The sequence below is a fragment of the Cryptomeria japonica genome, chromosome 1 (assembly GCF_030272615.1).
Source record: "Cryptomeria japonica chromosome 1, Sugi_1.0, whole genome shotgun sequence".
In the NCBI taxonomy this organism is placed as follows: Eukaryota; Viridiplantae; Streptophyta; class Pinopsida; order Cupressales; family Cupressaceae; genus Cryptomeria; species Cryptomeria japonica.
In genome coordinates this window covers 230,263,763-230,280,388 of record NC_081405.1, presented here as the reverse complement: position 1 = coordinate 230,280,388, position 16,626 = coordinate 230,263,763, and the positions used below count along the sequence as shown (strand labels likewise).

Genomic DNA, 16,626 nt, shown 5'->3' with positions numbered 1-16,626 from the left:
GGAGGAGTTCCTTGGCCAGGCCAATACTTTGTTGTCCATGAATGTCACTCTGTATCCTTTATCTTCTAGTGCCGATATAGAAACTAGATTTCTTTTGATGCCGGGGACATATAGTACTCCTTCAAGCCGTAAGGTTATGCCTGTCTTCAATTTGATGGTGTAGGTTCCTACTCCTCTGACTGGATATGTGGAGTCATCTCTGATGGTTACGTCCTCATCACTCTCCTCTGTCGTGGAATCAAGTACTTCTCTAAACCCAGTGATGTGCCTGGATGAACCACTGTCAATCACCCATGAGTTGATTTTGTTAGAAGCTTGATTTGCGAGTGCTGAGTAGAATACGTATTTCCCGGAGTCATCTTCCCCTTTAGTCTTCCCTGCTTTGACAAATGTAGCATGTTTCTTGGTTCTTTCCAGGCATTTTGCAACGAAGTGTCCAAATTGATCACATCTGTAACATTGAATGTGAGACAAGTCCTTCGAAGTGTTCTTGCCTTGACGACCTTTTCTCTTTCTAAACTGCCTTTTCTTGTTTTGCTTGGTGGAGTTGGTGTTTAGAACTTGCAGGTCTTCATCTATATTCTTGTGTTTCATTCCCATTTTGTTCAATCTTGATTCCTCTTGGAGACAGTCATCCCTTAATCTTTCAAATTTGGGATATTTGGACCTTGCACTGATGCCTTGGACGAATGTGCTCCATCCACTAGGCAACCCATCTAAAGCAATGAGTGTTAGCTCTTTGCTTTGAATCTCGTAGTCCAGAGTTGCAAGTTCATCCTTTAGAACTGATATCCGCATAAAGTAGGCGTTGATTGTCTCCCCTTTTCTCATGGTGATATGATTTATTTCTTGTTTTAATGCTAGAGTTCGACTTGCATTTGATATCTCAAATGTGCTTTCAAGAGCTTTGAACATTTTATAGGCTGTCTGATGTTTTCTTATGATGGGCATTATGTTGTTTCTCACCCCATCAACTATTATTTTTATTGCCTTTTCATTTCCCTCTATCCATGCTGTTTTGTCAGGTTCATTTTCGGGTTGATCATTTTTAGTTTGAACAAACGAATCCACTTTGTTCTCCTTTAAGATCATTTGAATTCTGAATTTCCAGGCTGAAAAATCATCGCCACCTCCGAGTCTGTCTTCGAATCTAATAGCACTGGCCATTTGAAGAAATGTGATGTAGTATATAACCTTGTTCTTAAATTTGTTTCACGAAATTAAATAGCCTCAAGTTCGATCAACTTGGCTCTGATACCATGTAAATGTATTGTAATTTCCAATTTAATGGACAAGTTATATGCAGGATGGTGTATTTTAAATTTGATATTATGCCTATGACACTAATATTGCTATCTTTCTTTTACTGTAGGTAAGGAGGATGAACATGTATCGATTTCAATGTCATCTCCTTTGATTGGAATGATGTATAAATAGTAGGGTGGCCACGATCAAGTGGCACCTTGATTGGACATGTCTTTTAGACATGTCCGACCAAGATGTCACTTGGTCGTGACCCCTACTAACAACAACCAATCCATAACTAATCGGTGCTTCAAACATACCCGATAATGAATCGGTATCCTTAATGATAACAGCGCTTATAACATGCCCGATAATGAATCGGTATCATTGCTGATGATAATAGTGCTTAATCATATCCGATCGGTATCATATGTTAATGATAAAAGTGCTTAAACATATCCGATCATGAATCGGTGTCATTTGTTAATTGTTACAGATATAAAACTTACCCGATTATGAATCGGTATCAAAGCATATGGATTAATATAACATAAACAATAACAATAGTTGTTAGCATTATATGCTATCGGGTTAATACCCCGATAGCATATTAATGCCGATATGAATCAACATTAATATGCTATCGGGTTAATAGCCCGATAGCATTTTAGATTGACGCTTAACATAGTTAAGCAGGTCGTCAATCTAATCCAATATCAATATCATAATTGTGACCAATGTTATAGTCTGATAAATATAAAGCATGAATGAGTAAACAAAATATAGGAGATTACTGAGTTAGGAGAGTCTATACATATAATATGAAGTACCATCAGAACATAGGATACAAACATAAAACATTACTCTAAGTATGTGACATAGGGTACCACCCAACTATGTGATATAATAGATTCATCATTTTATTATGACAAGATATCACCTAAACACGTGATATCAGTATTGCCTAAACACGCAATACTGAGGATAAACATATGAGGATGGTTAAATTCTCATCTTATCCATGTTGTGATATGTGTACAAACATTTCATTCAAATGTTTTATCACAACAACATCATGGCACATCCATGACATACCAGAGATCCAACATGATAACTGGTTTGAGAATCATAAGATCGTCACCTTATGATGTCTGCATACAAGTGTTCATAATCTGAGAGATCGTCACCTCTTAGATATGAACACAGGGGGTAAAACCCAGAATGTCTCAATATGACAAAAGAAGTTTACATTTTCAACATCTTATTTACAAAGTAGATTATCTTTCTATCATACCTAAACCCTTTCTGAAGTGATCAACCTTCACTTTGGAAAGTGGTTTGGTCAGAATATCTGCAGTCTAATCTCTTGTACTAACATATTCTAATTTGATCACATTTTTGCAAAGTTACCTCAAGTTTCCGAGATGGGGACGGCAGGGGACGACGGGACGCGTTTCCGGGACGGCAAATTTTTTTGCCAAATTTGGGGACGGCAGGGGACGGCAAAGGGGACGGCTATATAAAATATAGGAAAAATTTAAAATATATAGGAAAATTTCAAAATTCTAAATGTTCATATGAAAACATGGATAAAGCATGCATATATAGTATAAACATTATATATTCATATGAAAACATGGATATAGCATGTGTATGATACTATGAAAAGTTGAAAACATTTTAGAATGTAAATTCTGAACATACAACATTGTTAATACTCAATAGACAATATCAATATGGAATTATGCATTCATAAATCAGAATTTCAGTTCATTCCCATTGTCAATATGCATATCATAATGGATATTAAACTTTAAAGAAATAACATACAAAATGTCAAAATGCCGAAAGGCTACATTGCTGCCATATAGTTGCATTGTCAATTACAATATGAAAATGAAAATAGTACTCAGTAAAACAGAAACTAAATACTAAAAAGCAAAGTATAATGCTGCCCCTAAATTGCTTCTCCTAACATTGCATCAAAATCAGAGTCCTCTGAGTCGCTCCCACTGTCATTGTCTACGTCCACCTCGTCCAATGGAATCCCAACCAATCCCTGTGTAGTCTCCTCCTCATCAACCTGGGCCACATCTTCACGATCAACATCCCATCGCAAAGCTGGAGTCTGTCGATACTCTGGAGTCTGACGATCCTGAAGTCGAAGAGCACTATGCACAGCTACTAGCTTCTCCGCTCGTCTAGAGGTAAGTCTATTCCTCTTGATAGAGTGGATAAAGCCATATGTGGACCAATTCCTCTCTGCAGCAGAGGAACTAGCAACCTGTGAAAGTAGGCGAGTGGCAAGCGATTTCAATTGTGGTGTATCCCTCCCATGCCATGTCCACCATCCAATAGGGTCTTTTTGGGCTGATATGGCTATGTCCAACATCGCCCGTGGTTTACTCAATGTAGGACCACGAAGATTTGTGAAGTCAAGGAATTGTGCACGAAGTATTGAAGCTTGCTCCTCTGTATATATCTTATCAATTGCCCGTGTGAACTCATCTAAAACCTCATCATCATCACATGGAAGCACCCTTCCATCCTTTGGTGCATACCATTTCGGATTCAATGCATAGGCTCCCATATGAAGTGGGGTGTTCATTATGTTCCACCTTCGTGTCATAATGGGCCTGATATGCTGCTCATAGAACTCCAAAGTAGGATCCTTATCCGAAATTGTTTGCTTAATCTTCCCAAGCATACTGTCAAATGTCTCATATATCTCTCCGAGACTAGGAGAGTCTGTATCAACATATCTGATGACATCTACAATAGGAGAAATGATAGAGCAAAGGTATTTGCAAGTGCAAAGTTCAAAATATTAAAACTAGAATATGAAAATCAGCAATCTAATTTTTATTTTTTCAAACAATCAACAATTTAATAATAAAATCGGCAATGTCTTACCTCACAGTGGACCACCAATTGTCATCAAGGATCTTTTGTTTGGTAGATTTTCCTTCAGTAGAGTTTGATTCCTGCCATCTAGTCCACTCAGGATTCACCACCATCAACTGTAGAGGATCATGCACTTCAAGCATCCTCTCCAACAAGATGAAGTAACTAGCATACCTATATTCATTAAAATTAAAATAATTAAAAAGTAAGTGGCATATCTATATTTTATTCAAAGAGAATTAAAATACAAAATTGGAAGTTTGATACAATATTAAGAGGCATTAGCAGTAGCACACCTTGTTTCAATGGGTTTGAGGAACTCCTTCTTTGAAAATGATCTAAAGAGAGCAAGTGAGGCGTGGTGGTTGCAAATGAACATTTGAATGTCTCTAGCTTCTGCCACCGCATGCTTCACCCAATCTATTTTTCCTATGTCTTTCAATGCGTTGTTTAATGCATGAACACAACTTGGGGTCCAAAAGATGTGCTTGTAAGCACCCTCCACCATCAAACCAGCTGATTTGCACACACGTGCTGAATCAGTGATCACCTGTACAACATTAGCTGCCCCAACCTCCTCTATGGCATCTCTCAAAATACTAAATTGGAACTCTGCATCCTTACGCTTCCCTGAACAATCCACAGCTTTTAGAAAATAAGAACCAGCAGGGCATGTGACAATGATATTGATGAGTGGACGATGTCTAACATCAGTCCACCCATCACTCACAATAGAGCAACCAGTCCTCATCCAAGTTCGTTTCATATCCTCCATTAACACATTAATTTTGGAATATTCTTTGTCTAAGATAGTAGTCTGTAGCTTATGATCTCCGGGGGGGGGTGGCTGTGGGACCGAAATTGGCTATATCCATGAACATTTCTTTGAAGTAAGAGGAGCGTGCCACATTAAATGGGATGGCATTAGCAAAAAAGAATATACCTACAGATGACTCTAAAGCTTCACGTTGAAGTGGAAAACAAAATCTTGAGGTGTTAGTGTTCAAGGATGCATTGGAGGAGCTAATGGTAATATCATTGATCACTAAAGAAGTAACTACGAAATTTGAGAATGCTACCCAAAGAAGTGTTGGTATTAGAAAAAGGAATTGGTAATATAAACTCGCTTTTGATATTTTTTGTCTTGGAAGGGTGATGTGAGGTGGACCTTTGACAACGAGAAGATAAAAAGCCATGTAGAAGGTCAAGTAATAAAAGTAATATAATTGTATCAACTGAGTGTTTATTTCCTTATGTTTTGTTAAGACCTTGTTATGCATTGTAATTGGGAGTTCCTGATTTGTTGATGGTTAGCAGTTTTGGAAGCCACTTTGGGCGAAAAGCTGGTTCAGTTGGCTGAGCAGGCGAGTAGATTGGAGCAGCAGAAAGATATAGCTGGCTGAACAAAGTAGGGAATTGGTTGAGTAGTAGTAGTTTCGAGCCACATTACGGGAGTTGGAGTGGATGAAGACTCACCTGATGGAGGCAATCCTCATGGTTAAGGGGTCGAGAGAATGACAAAACGTGATTTTAGGATTTGCACAAAGGAGGTACAACGCCTTTGCCAACAGCTCTTTGCATCAGCTACATCCATACCGACATCCTCCACTTGTCCAAGGACATCCTCTCATCCCCCTCAATAGAATTTTGTTCATTGTTAGCCCTATTTTTGTTCCAACGACTTTCTTTTTGGGGGGCTGATGTAGTCGGCCAAGTAATAAAAGTAATATAATTGTTTCAACCAAGTGTTTATTTTGTTATGTTTTGTTAAGTCATTGTTATGCATTGTGATCGGTAGTTCCTGACCGACTGATGGTTAGTAGTTCGGTTGGTTATCTTTAACCAACATCGCCTTGGTTTATATTGTATCTTTTGTTCATAGTCGGGGACTCATGACCGACTGGTAGACTAGCATATGAATATTGTAATCACTACATATCTTTGAATAATAATGAATCAGAATGACATATCTTTCGTATATTGTTGTAATTGCATAATTGTTCTATACTTGTAATTCCGTCTACTTTTGTTATTGGTAGAGTTTGGTAGTAAACAAGCCACAACTATTAGGGTGAGATATTGGGTGTTGAGAAGCCTTTGTTATAACAGATTGCAAGGATGAGGAATGCCTCACATGTCTTCATCCATACACAAATTAATAATATTCAAAGGGTGCTTAATGGCTTCAACATTTGTGATGGGTTGAAAGTTGTTAGATTTTGGTAATCAGATTAGCAGAAATTAGCAGAAAATAAGAATGCAAGCTAAAATAAACACATAACAGCATAACACACAAGAACACAGCAGTACCCTGGGAAAACCTCCCTCTTGGAGGTGAAAACCCAGCAAGAATAACTCAGATCTGATTACTAATAGGTGCAGAATCAGATTACAATTTAACCCTTCTAAGGCATAACACAAAGTAACTTATCTGAGTTAACAATTCCGATCATACTTGATGGAATCGCCCCTAGCACAAGAATTCGATACCCTGTAGCAGATTTGACAGCCTGAGCAGGTTCGGCAGCCTTAGAACAACTTCGGCAGACCTTAAAGATATTCGCCCAGTTAGGAGGACAGTTGGCTGACTGAGAGGTCTAATTCGCTGCCTTAGAACAATGCAGAAGTAACTTGCAGATGCCTGATCGCTGCTAGGTAGTTCGCACATAGGAGAGATAGAAATATTCGCTTGATAGATTGATGACTTGTGATCCTCAAGTCATCTCACATATATATGAATTCAAGTCTACACTAAACCTTGGTCGGCCTTATTTAATTTTGGCACCAAGTTACAATTAAATATAAATGCCTTTCATATGATATTTGAAGTTACATGAATAGGTCTTGACCTATATTGTGTTTACAAGTTACACATGTAATTCACCCAAATAGGGCCTGCCCTAAATCAAATTACATAATATCCCAAATAGGCCCATACACAATAAATTTTAAGGCTGAAGGCCACATTAAAATTTACCAAGCTAGGTCGGCCCAATCAAGGGATACGACCTAGCTACATTTTCAACACTCCCTCTTAGCTAGGGAGGATCCTTTGATCAATCAAGTCACATCGTGACTTCTACCATGGCTACTCCCATGGATGAGACAAACTCATCATTGAATTTCATCCATGATACCCACCATAGAGGGTGGAATGAGGGCTCTAACCTCAGACTTCTCCCAGAGGAGAATACAACACCACCATGCCTACTTGCAGAGGGTGAAACGAGGGCTTTCACCCCAGCCTTCTCCCGGAAGATTGCCTTAACCGAGGGCTTTCACCTCAATCTTCTCCCAGAATATTGCCTTAATCGAGGGCTTTCACCTCAATCTTCTCTCGGAAGATTGCCTTAACCAAGGATATGGCTTCCTCTGAAGCTGAAACAAGCTCCCTTTGAAGCTGAAAACAACAAGCTCCCTCTGAAGCTGATGAGCTTCCTCTGAAGCTCCTTCTGACATTTGCTTCATTTTAGAAAAGGAAGTCTTCATTTGACTTCTGTTCCTTCTAAGGAGTTCCTATGACAACTTTTGTAGAGGAAGCAAGAGAAGTCCCAATTTTGCAATCCCGAGCAAAATGACCAAACTTATTACAATGAAAGCACCGGATGTGAGATAAGTCCTCCTTCATTTTTGTTTTAGGAGCAGGATCAGAACCTTTGTCTCTATCCCACTTTCTTCCTTTACCTTTCTCCATATGTGAAGCAAGAACTTGATTTTCCACATCATAATGATCACACTCAAGTCCTCTTGCAATTAGCCGTGACTCTTCTTGTAAACAATCTGTCTTCAAGCGATCAAACTGTGGAAGTTCAAGTCCTCTTGAATGAATGCTTCCCAAGATGATGGAAGACCATTGAGAGCCAACATGGATAGGTCGCTATCTTCAACAACTTTCCCAACGAAAGAGAGCTGATCCTTCAAATCAGAAATCCTCTTGAAGTATGCAGCTACACATTCTTCTTTTGCCATCTTGATGTGGTGAAGCTGCTGCTTCAACGATAGGATGTGACTGGTGTTGTTGATCTCATACATCTTCTCCAAGGTGTTGAACATTTCTTTTGCTGTCTTTAGCTTGGCGATGAGAGGCATGATATGATCCTTGACGGAATCCACTATTATCCTTTGAGCTTGAAAGTCTTTCTTTCTCCAAGCTTCTTTTTCTCCTTCAGCTGAGGGCTCAGAAGACTCTTTGCTGATGAACTCAGAGAGATCATTCAATGCCATCATGATTCTGAATTTCCATGCAGTGAAATTGGATGCAACATCCAATCTATCTTCAACTCTAATGTATGATGCCATGCTCATTGAAGAATGGAATGATAGACTGAGGATGAAGACTTCTCGATAATCTGATCAGAGTTAGCACAAACCTGGCTTTGATACCATGTTAGTTTTTGGTAATCAGATTAGCAGAAAATAAGAATGCAAGGTAAAATAAACACATAACAGCATGACACACAAGAACACAACAGTACCCTGGGAAAACCTCCCTCTTGGAGGTGAAAACCTAGCAAGAATAACTTAGATCTGATTACTAATAGTTGCAGAACCAGATTACAATTTAACCCTTCTAGGGCATAACACAAAGTAACTTATCTGAGTTTACAATTCCGATCAAACTTGATGGAATTGCCCCTAGCACAAGAATTCGATACCCTGTGGCAGATTTGGCAACCTGAGCAGATTCGACAGCCTTAGAACAACTTCGGTAGACCTTAAAGATATTCGCCCAGTAAGGAGGACAGTTGGCTGACTGAGAGGTCTAATTCGCTGCCTTAGAACAATGCAAAAGTAACTTGCAGATGCTGATCGCTGCTAGGTAGCTCGCACATAGCAGAGATAGAAATATTCGCTTGATAGATTGATGACTTGTGATCCTCAAGTCATCTCACATATATATGAATTCAAGTCTACACTAAACCTTGGTCGGCCTTATTTAATTTTGGCGCCAAGTTACAATTAAATTCAAATGCCTTTCATATGATATTACAAGTTACATGAATAGGTCTTGACCTATTTTGTGTTTACAAGTTACACATATGTAATTCGCCCAAATAGGGCCTGCCCTAAATCAAATTACATAATATCCCAAATAAGCCCATACACAATAAATTTTAAGGCCGAAGGCCACATTAAAATTTACCAAGCTAGGTCAGCCCAATCAAGGGATACGACCTAGCTACATTTTCAACATTAGCATCATCCGTAGGAAATTCAGGTAGTGCATCATCAAATTCAGAATCTGCATCATCCCTCCGATCAGGTGAACCTAATGGAAGACGGGCACCCAAATCAGAAGCCTTCAAAGGCTGATTTTCAAAATTTTGCTCAGATGAGGAAAGCTGAAATGGTCCTCATTCTTCATCAAAGGCAACATCACGACTGAAGGTAAGACGATCAGTGTCTACATCAATTGGCCGGTAAGCCTTGTGGTTGTCACTGTATCCTGTAAATATAAGCTTTTGACTCTTGGAATCCAACTTGGAGCGCTTGGCATCTTGTAATCCATACATATGCTAAAGAGCCAAAAACTTTTAGAATCCTGGGTTTGGGACTAGTCCAGGCTTCCTCAGGAGTCTTCCCCTTAACAACATGTGTGGGAGACTGAATAAGGAGATAGACTGCAGTATACACTGGTTCTGCCCAATACTTCCTAGGACCATTCTTGTGTTCCAACATTGACCTAGCCATTACTGTAATGGTGCGGTTACGATGTTCTACAATGCCGTTTTGTTGAGGGGTGTATGATGTGGTTAACTGACGTTTTATGCCATGTGTATCATAGAAAGTGGAGAAAGCAGTAGAACAAAGCTCCCCCCCTTATCAAACCTAAGAATAATAATAGAACAACCAGACTCTTTTTTTACTAAGGCCTTGAATTTCTGAAATACAGGAAACACATCTAATTTTTGTCTAAGAAAGTACACCCACGTTTTACGACTGAAATCATCAACAAAAAGCTAGAAATACCTACACCCAGTAACATTAGGTGTATTCATTGGACCACATACATTAGCATAGACCAATTGTAGTACCTTAGAGGCTCGCCATGAGTCACCATCCTTGAACGCTGCCCTGTGCTACTTCCCAGCTTGTCAAACTTCACAAACTCGTTGATTCTGAGTTTGAATTTTAGGTAGGCCATGTACTAAATCTTCTTGAACAAGCTGAGCAAGGTAGTGAATGTTCAAGTGACCATGTCGTTGATGCCAAAGACTGCTTATAGAGGAGGATTTAGTTGCAAAAGCATGCTCAAGAGAATCACCCGTATCCACAAGTATGTATAGACCATGATCCTTGACGCCAACAGCTACAGTAGTGTGTGTCGCATGATCAACAATCAAACACTCGTGGGAATTGAAGATCCCATCAAGCTAAGGAGAATGCCACATAATCTAACTCCTTGAGAGTAGGTTTAGTTCCATGCCAAGAACATAGTATACGTTGAGGAATATGAGATTCCTCTCACCAGACTGTATCTGAATGTTGCCCTTTTCGACAATTATATACTCTTCACCTCCTCCAAAAATAACTGAATCAGTATAGGGAGAGAAGTCTGTGAACCAATCACACTTGTGAGTGAATTGCCGAGAAGCACCAGGATCTATATACCAGGCAGAAGACTTCACATGGTTTACAGGTCTTTTAGCCATGAAGGCATAAAAGGCACACTCTTTCTGCTTTGTGTGCTCAGCGACATTGGCTTTAGGCTAAGACCCTCCTTGCTTCCGCTGTTCGGAAGCTATCCGATTGCAACAATCCTTGATCATGTGGCCATATTTATGACAGTAGCTGCATTGAACCTTCTTCTTTGAACCATCCTGAGACTGACTGGAGCCCTTATACTGAGATGACTGAGATTTGCCTTTATCCTTGTGAAAGGATTTGACTGCAAATGCTTGCTCTGAGGAGGACGAAGTGGCACTGCTACCGAACTGTTGTTTCCAACGATCCTGTTGTTGAAGTTTGGTGCATAACTCTGGAAATTTCAGATCAACATTCGTTGAGGCAATATTGAGAGTTTCTATGAAGTGCTCATAGGATTTTGGTAGACTCTTCAAGGTAATGACTACCATATCCTCTTCCTCCATTTTCTGACCAATAGCTTTGATCTGATCTCGAATGTCCTTAATCTTCGTGAGATGCTCTTGTAAGGACATACATTCATCCATCATGATGGAGAACAACTGGTTCTTCAGGAAGAGCACTCGGCTTTTGTCGGAGGTCTCATGCAATTCCTTCAGATGCTTCCAGATTTTTGATGCTGACTTGCCAGAGGGAATTTGAGGCAACTAGTCATCTGTGACAGAGAGCTTAAGGAGCATGATGGCTTCGTGATTCCGGTCATCAAACTTGTCCCGATCTGGTTCGGCTGAGGTAGGACGAGATTCTTTTCCCAAATCAAGATCATCAAGGCGGCGATATTCGAAGATTGTCAACATGTGCTGCTTCAAAGTGTTATAATTATTGCCGTTGAATCTCTGATTGCCTTCCAACATTAAGTTGGTCAATGACGCCATCTTGCACACTTCCCAAGGCACGAAAAAATGAGAAATCTGAAAAGGCATAAAAATGAAATAGAGGCAGAATCAGGTAGACTTCGAAAATGATGAAGTACGACTGACATGAAACCCAAGGTAAAATTTCCAGTAGACCCAAAAAATTCTGACAACAACCCAGAAAACTTCTCGAAAAACCCACAAAGAATATGTAGGTTAAATCTAGATCTGACCAAAAAATCAGAGGATTTTGATAAAACCCTAGTCGTCTGGAGAAAAACTTAGGTCGTCGAATTTTTTTTAAAGGAACTTGTGAAAAATCTGCGGGTTTAATGAAGAGGAATTCTGAGGGTTGAAAAACCCTAGCTGTCGCCCACACAAAGGTCGCAAATGAACAGGGCACAAAATATCGTGCAAGTTGCAGGAAGGTTTCGTGGCACCCAGAAAGAAGACACGCAAAGCAGAAAACACGCGTCGCGTAGGAAGAAATCGTGGGCAGAAAGCTGTCGCAGATTTAAAAAACCCACGAAATCCACTAGAAAGAACCATCATGAAAGAAGTCGCATTGAGTGGAAAACACCGCTGAAAGAAAAATGCGATGTGATTTTTTAAAAATCGCACAGAGAAGAGGTTGCGCATGGTTAAAAAAATGGCGCTTCTAAGAGTCGTGTTGGTAGAAAAGTCCGTTGCAAAATGCAGGACATAGAATCGCGAAATCTCTCTTGAAAATGTCGTGAAAAATGCAGAGCCGCTAACGCGATTTCAGAAAAACCTCGATTGTGCCCCGAAAAATTTGAAATGCAAAAGAAACTTTTAAAAAATTCCTTTCAAATTTCTTGAAATTTTTTTTGACGAATTTTTGTATTATGGCTCTGATACCATATTACGAACAAGTAATTGGTAAAAAACCTGATTAATTATTTACAAAGATCGAAAACATCTTATAGAGTTACAAAGACGATGTTTCTAAATAAGTAACAATCATAAATAGAAAGAGTGTAACTATTTACAATATAATACATAATTGACCATTAATTAATAATGAACAAAATTATTCTAATAGTGTTGTCCTTCCCATTTGCACAAATAGAACCTCTGTATGAAGTTCTCCTGAATGCCACTTTCGATGGATATTTCACCACCTCAGAATGGCTGCAACACTAAAGAATTGATGCTCTCAAATGGCTGGCTAAAGATAGAAACCCTTGGCTTCTTCTCGCAAAAAAAATTCATGAAATAAGATGGACAATAGAATGAATGAATCAATTCCCAAGGTAAAGTATATATGTCTCCAAGAAGAGGTCGATTTTCCTCAAAAGGCACGTTAATGATCATTTAAAAGTTTATAACTTGCAATTCAATATTTATTAACTCTTCACCTTGGGCTAGGTGGTCACATTTAATTAAATAATTGGTTCCCTTTTAATGATGATCAACCCTCAAGTTATAACTTATTAATATCTCCTTTTAATAATTAAATATCATTTAGGCCAATAAAACATTAATAACTCCTTTAATATTCATTATTTCTCAATCCCGTTTGAACCAGGGTGTCAATCACTGCATCCACTGCGCATCTAACTGCCTTACTAAAAATAGTAAGGGTCCCTCTCAATCATCCATTGACTTACTATAAATAGTAAGTATGAGAAACTGAGCCCTGAAACCCATACAAATGCCAAGTCAGAAACCACTGAGCTATGGAGAAGGAAAATAACCCACTTACTGACTAGGTCCAACCCTATTAGCCTACGAGGGTCAATTGATAGGCTAATCCTGCTGAATGATTGATGTCTAACTAGGAGGGGACATCACACTCCAAAAGGGAATGGACAACAAAATAACAATGGATGACTTGCTTTGACTTTGAGGCTGCTGCAAATACTTTTTCTAAGCTCCTTTTTGGCCCTCAATTTGAATTTATTTTTCCCTCCAATAGTTAAAAAATGCTTTGAAAACAAAATATTATATAGGTCTTATAGTGTCTCATTTATACGGCTACTTTATTAAAATGATAATATGTAAGTGATTGAGCCTACTTAAAATGTTATTATTAAATTATTTTGCTTTTTTTATACCTTAGCCTATGGGAAAAAAAGAATAGGCTGAGTTCAGAAAAGGGGACATGACAGATGGCAGCAATGAGAGTATAAGAAACACCAATTTCCTACACATTTTTGGAACAGCAGAGGCTGCAATATGGAGTCAAAGGCCTTCTTAAACTCCATGAAACACAAAGACTTTAGAAGACCAATAATGAGCCTCCTTAATGATAGCATAGAGTGACAATGTGTTTTAAGAGTTTGAAAATCCCTCTTGAAGTCAACTTGATCCATGGCCCTCACATTCTTGTACTACAAAACATTGTAAGGCAACTTGTCCAACTTTGTAGTGTAGAGTTATGCCAAAGTGTGCCAAATCATTATTGTCCCAAAATTAGTTGGATAAGAGAAATCTCTAGCTTAACGAATGGATTGGATGGTATGTTGTGCCCAAGTGGAGGGGAACTCATAATGGACAACCTCATTTGATAGTTGTGAAATGGGGTAGGCAAGTGAATCCACACCATATTTGAGGAACTGAGTTTGGAGCTCCTCACAATTAGTTTCTTTGCTGAAGCAAACCTGCAAATTAGCTCTTTGGACATTACTTGTAGAAAACAAATGCAGTGAGACGCGCAGAGAGGGAATTCTAGTGGTAGGTTGATCAGGGATATCATAAAGAGAAATAACATAGGAGACCGAAGCAAATGTGATGATATGGATAGTGGAGGAGTTCATCGGGAGGAGGGTACAACAGAAGACCTTAGAGGAATGATGGAGGGCAGCAAGGAGTTCGTTCTCAACACAAGAAATTTATGTTTTCTTATGCTAAAGGAGCTAATGATTTTTTCAATGGGTGGTAAAAATGGAGGGATGGCTGTGCACAAGGATAAAGTGAATTCTTCGATGCATGGCTTTACACTCATCACCAATCCAATGATTCACAAGACTAAAACCATGATAATGAGGTCAAGTGACATGATAGACCATGTAGGGAAAAGAATCAAGAGCAACCGTCCAAAGAACATTAGGGAGAAACTGGTACAAGGCAATAGCAATAGAGGGTGGAAGGGAGTTGAAGCTAAGACATAGATATAGAAAGTCAAGCGATATAATCAAGGGAGTAACATAATTAAAATGGATCATTGTATCCCAATTTTTGTTGACCTAGAATATGGGGAAGGGCAGTGGGGAAGCATAGGGGGAGGGACATGCAGGGTAAAGGTTAATATGTTATGTTCAACTAAGGGGGCTAGATGCAAGATATGAAGGTCTTGAATATGAGAGATGAAAGATCTGTTAGTGAGAACATAACCAACAACACTAGCAACATCACCATGAGGGAAGCAAGTAAATAAGAGAGCCCATTAAGAATTTGGAGACTCTAATATTCTCCTTGTTGGAGAATGTGACTTCCATAAGTAGTAATAAGACTATTTTAATTAGCTGAATCCCCAATTAGCTCATCATTAGTGAGATCGTAAATGGATATGTACTGGGTTGAGCTATTAGCATTATAGTCATTGGGAAGGATGAAATCTCCCAAAGAGTAGTGGGAAATCTCAAGATAGAGATCAAGGCAAGGATCTTTCTCAAGTAGTACAACAAGTCAAAAGAGCTAAGCAAGAGATAGCATTCAAGAATGAAAACATTCTATAGTGAGGGTGGGCTCCTATAAATTTGGAATAACAGATATCTGAAATGCAAATCAAAGGCCAATCATATAACCCTGGAACAAAGGCCATTGTCTAAGAGACAAACTACCCCAATTAGACCACAAACACCCGCAATCTATGAATTGTATCCCTGAAGGTAGAGGCCCAAAGATAACTTGTGATTTGAAGGAGAGCCTGCTTGGGGCTTTTGTGAGTCTCAGTAAGAAAGCATATATCCTGAAAGCTAATTGGAGAAGACCATACAAAACGATGCAATTCCATTAGGCTATTTCATATGGAATATAGAGAATACCTTACAGTGTACCAGAAGATTACTTAAGGGATTTGTGACCATAACTCAGGATATTTCACAACCTAAACACATAACAAATATAGTGACACATTTAGAAATTAAGGTTATAAGAATTTTGAAATTTTCAGTAATATATAGCTTTGTGGCATTAGCTATAAAAGTTGTACTTGGAAATGAGGAATCCAGGTTTGCAGTTCAATTAAATGTACTAAATCTATCAATGCAACCATATTCATAATCAGTGTTTTCTGTTCTTTTTTTGATGCTGCTTTTAGATTATTTCATTGATTGATGTTTCTTACTAACTTTCATCTTTGGTTTTTACAGGACCAAGGCTTAATAACTTGGAATTGTGATTCTGGTTTAGCGAATATATGGTTGTCCAAGCTGCTAGGTAGCAACAATAGGGCAAAAGTTTGGCTTGAAAATATCCAATTAACATTTTTGAAAGGGGGTGGAGGATCAAAAAGAATATTGAGCTCTCAGGAAAAGCCTAGCAAAGGTTGATTGACTTTTTATCCTACTTTATCAGAAGCTATTGTCTATTTGGGTCACAAGTAATTTGTATTACAGTAAGATCTCCGTGTGATGTTTCATGAGATTGTTGTCATGTGTGGAAAGTGTCTATGATGTTTCTCATGGCTTCCTTTCACAGATGTAGTGCTGTTATTAAGTATGGTGCTTAGTGGACTAGTTTTGCACCCAAAACTTGGGAGCTGCGCTATTGAAGCATTGACCGCATTGAGTAGAATTGAACAGTCAGTAGGTGTTTCATATTTGCTGGTTGTGCTCTTCTACCTGAACTTCTTGCATAAATATGGATGTAAATCACAAGCACTGGTGGTAAGATTGTTTTCCTCAACTGACTTGTATTTGTTATACATGTTTTTTACTGCATATCTATCAGCCAGGAAATCATGTGTACAGGTATAATATCAAAAGGGCAGAATGAATTTTTAGCCAGGTTA

The 16,626-nt window shown here is 38.7% G+C and overlaps 1 protein-coding gene across 2 annotated transcripts in view; it reads left to right on the top strand.

The window, feature by feature from the left end:
* The window catches only part of LOC131035366 (protein RST1), a 198,453-nt gene that overhangs the window by 33,944 nt on the left and 147,883 nt on the right, over nt 1–16,626 (top strand). For both annotated transcript variants that reach the window (XM_057967040.2, XM_057967039.2), the window contains exons 6-7: nt 15,986–16,160; nt 16,314–16,501. In XM_057967040.2, coding sequence (XP_057823023.2) covers nt 15,986–16,160; nt 16,314–16,501 — 363 coding nt within the window. The remainder of the gene's footprint in view (nt 1–15,985; nt 16,161–16,313; nt 16,502–16,626) is intronic.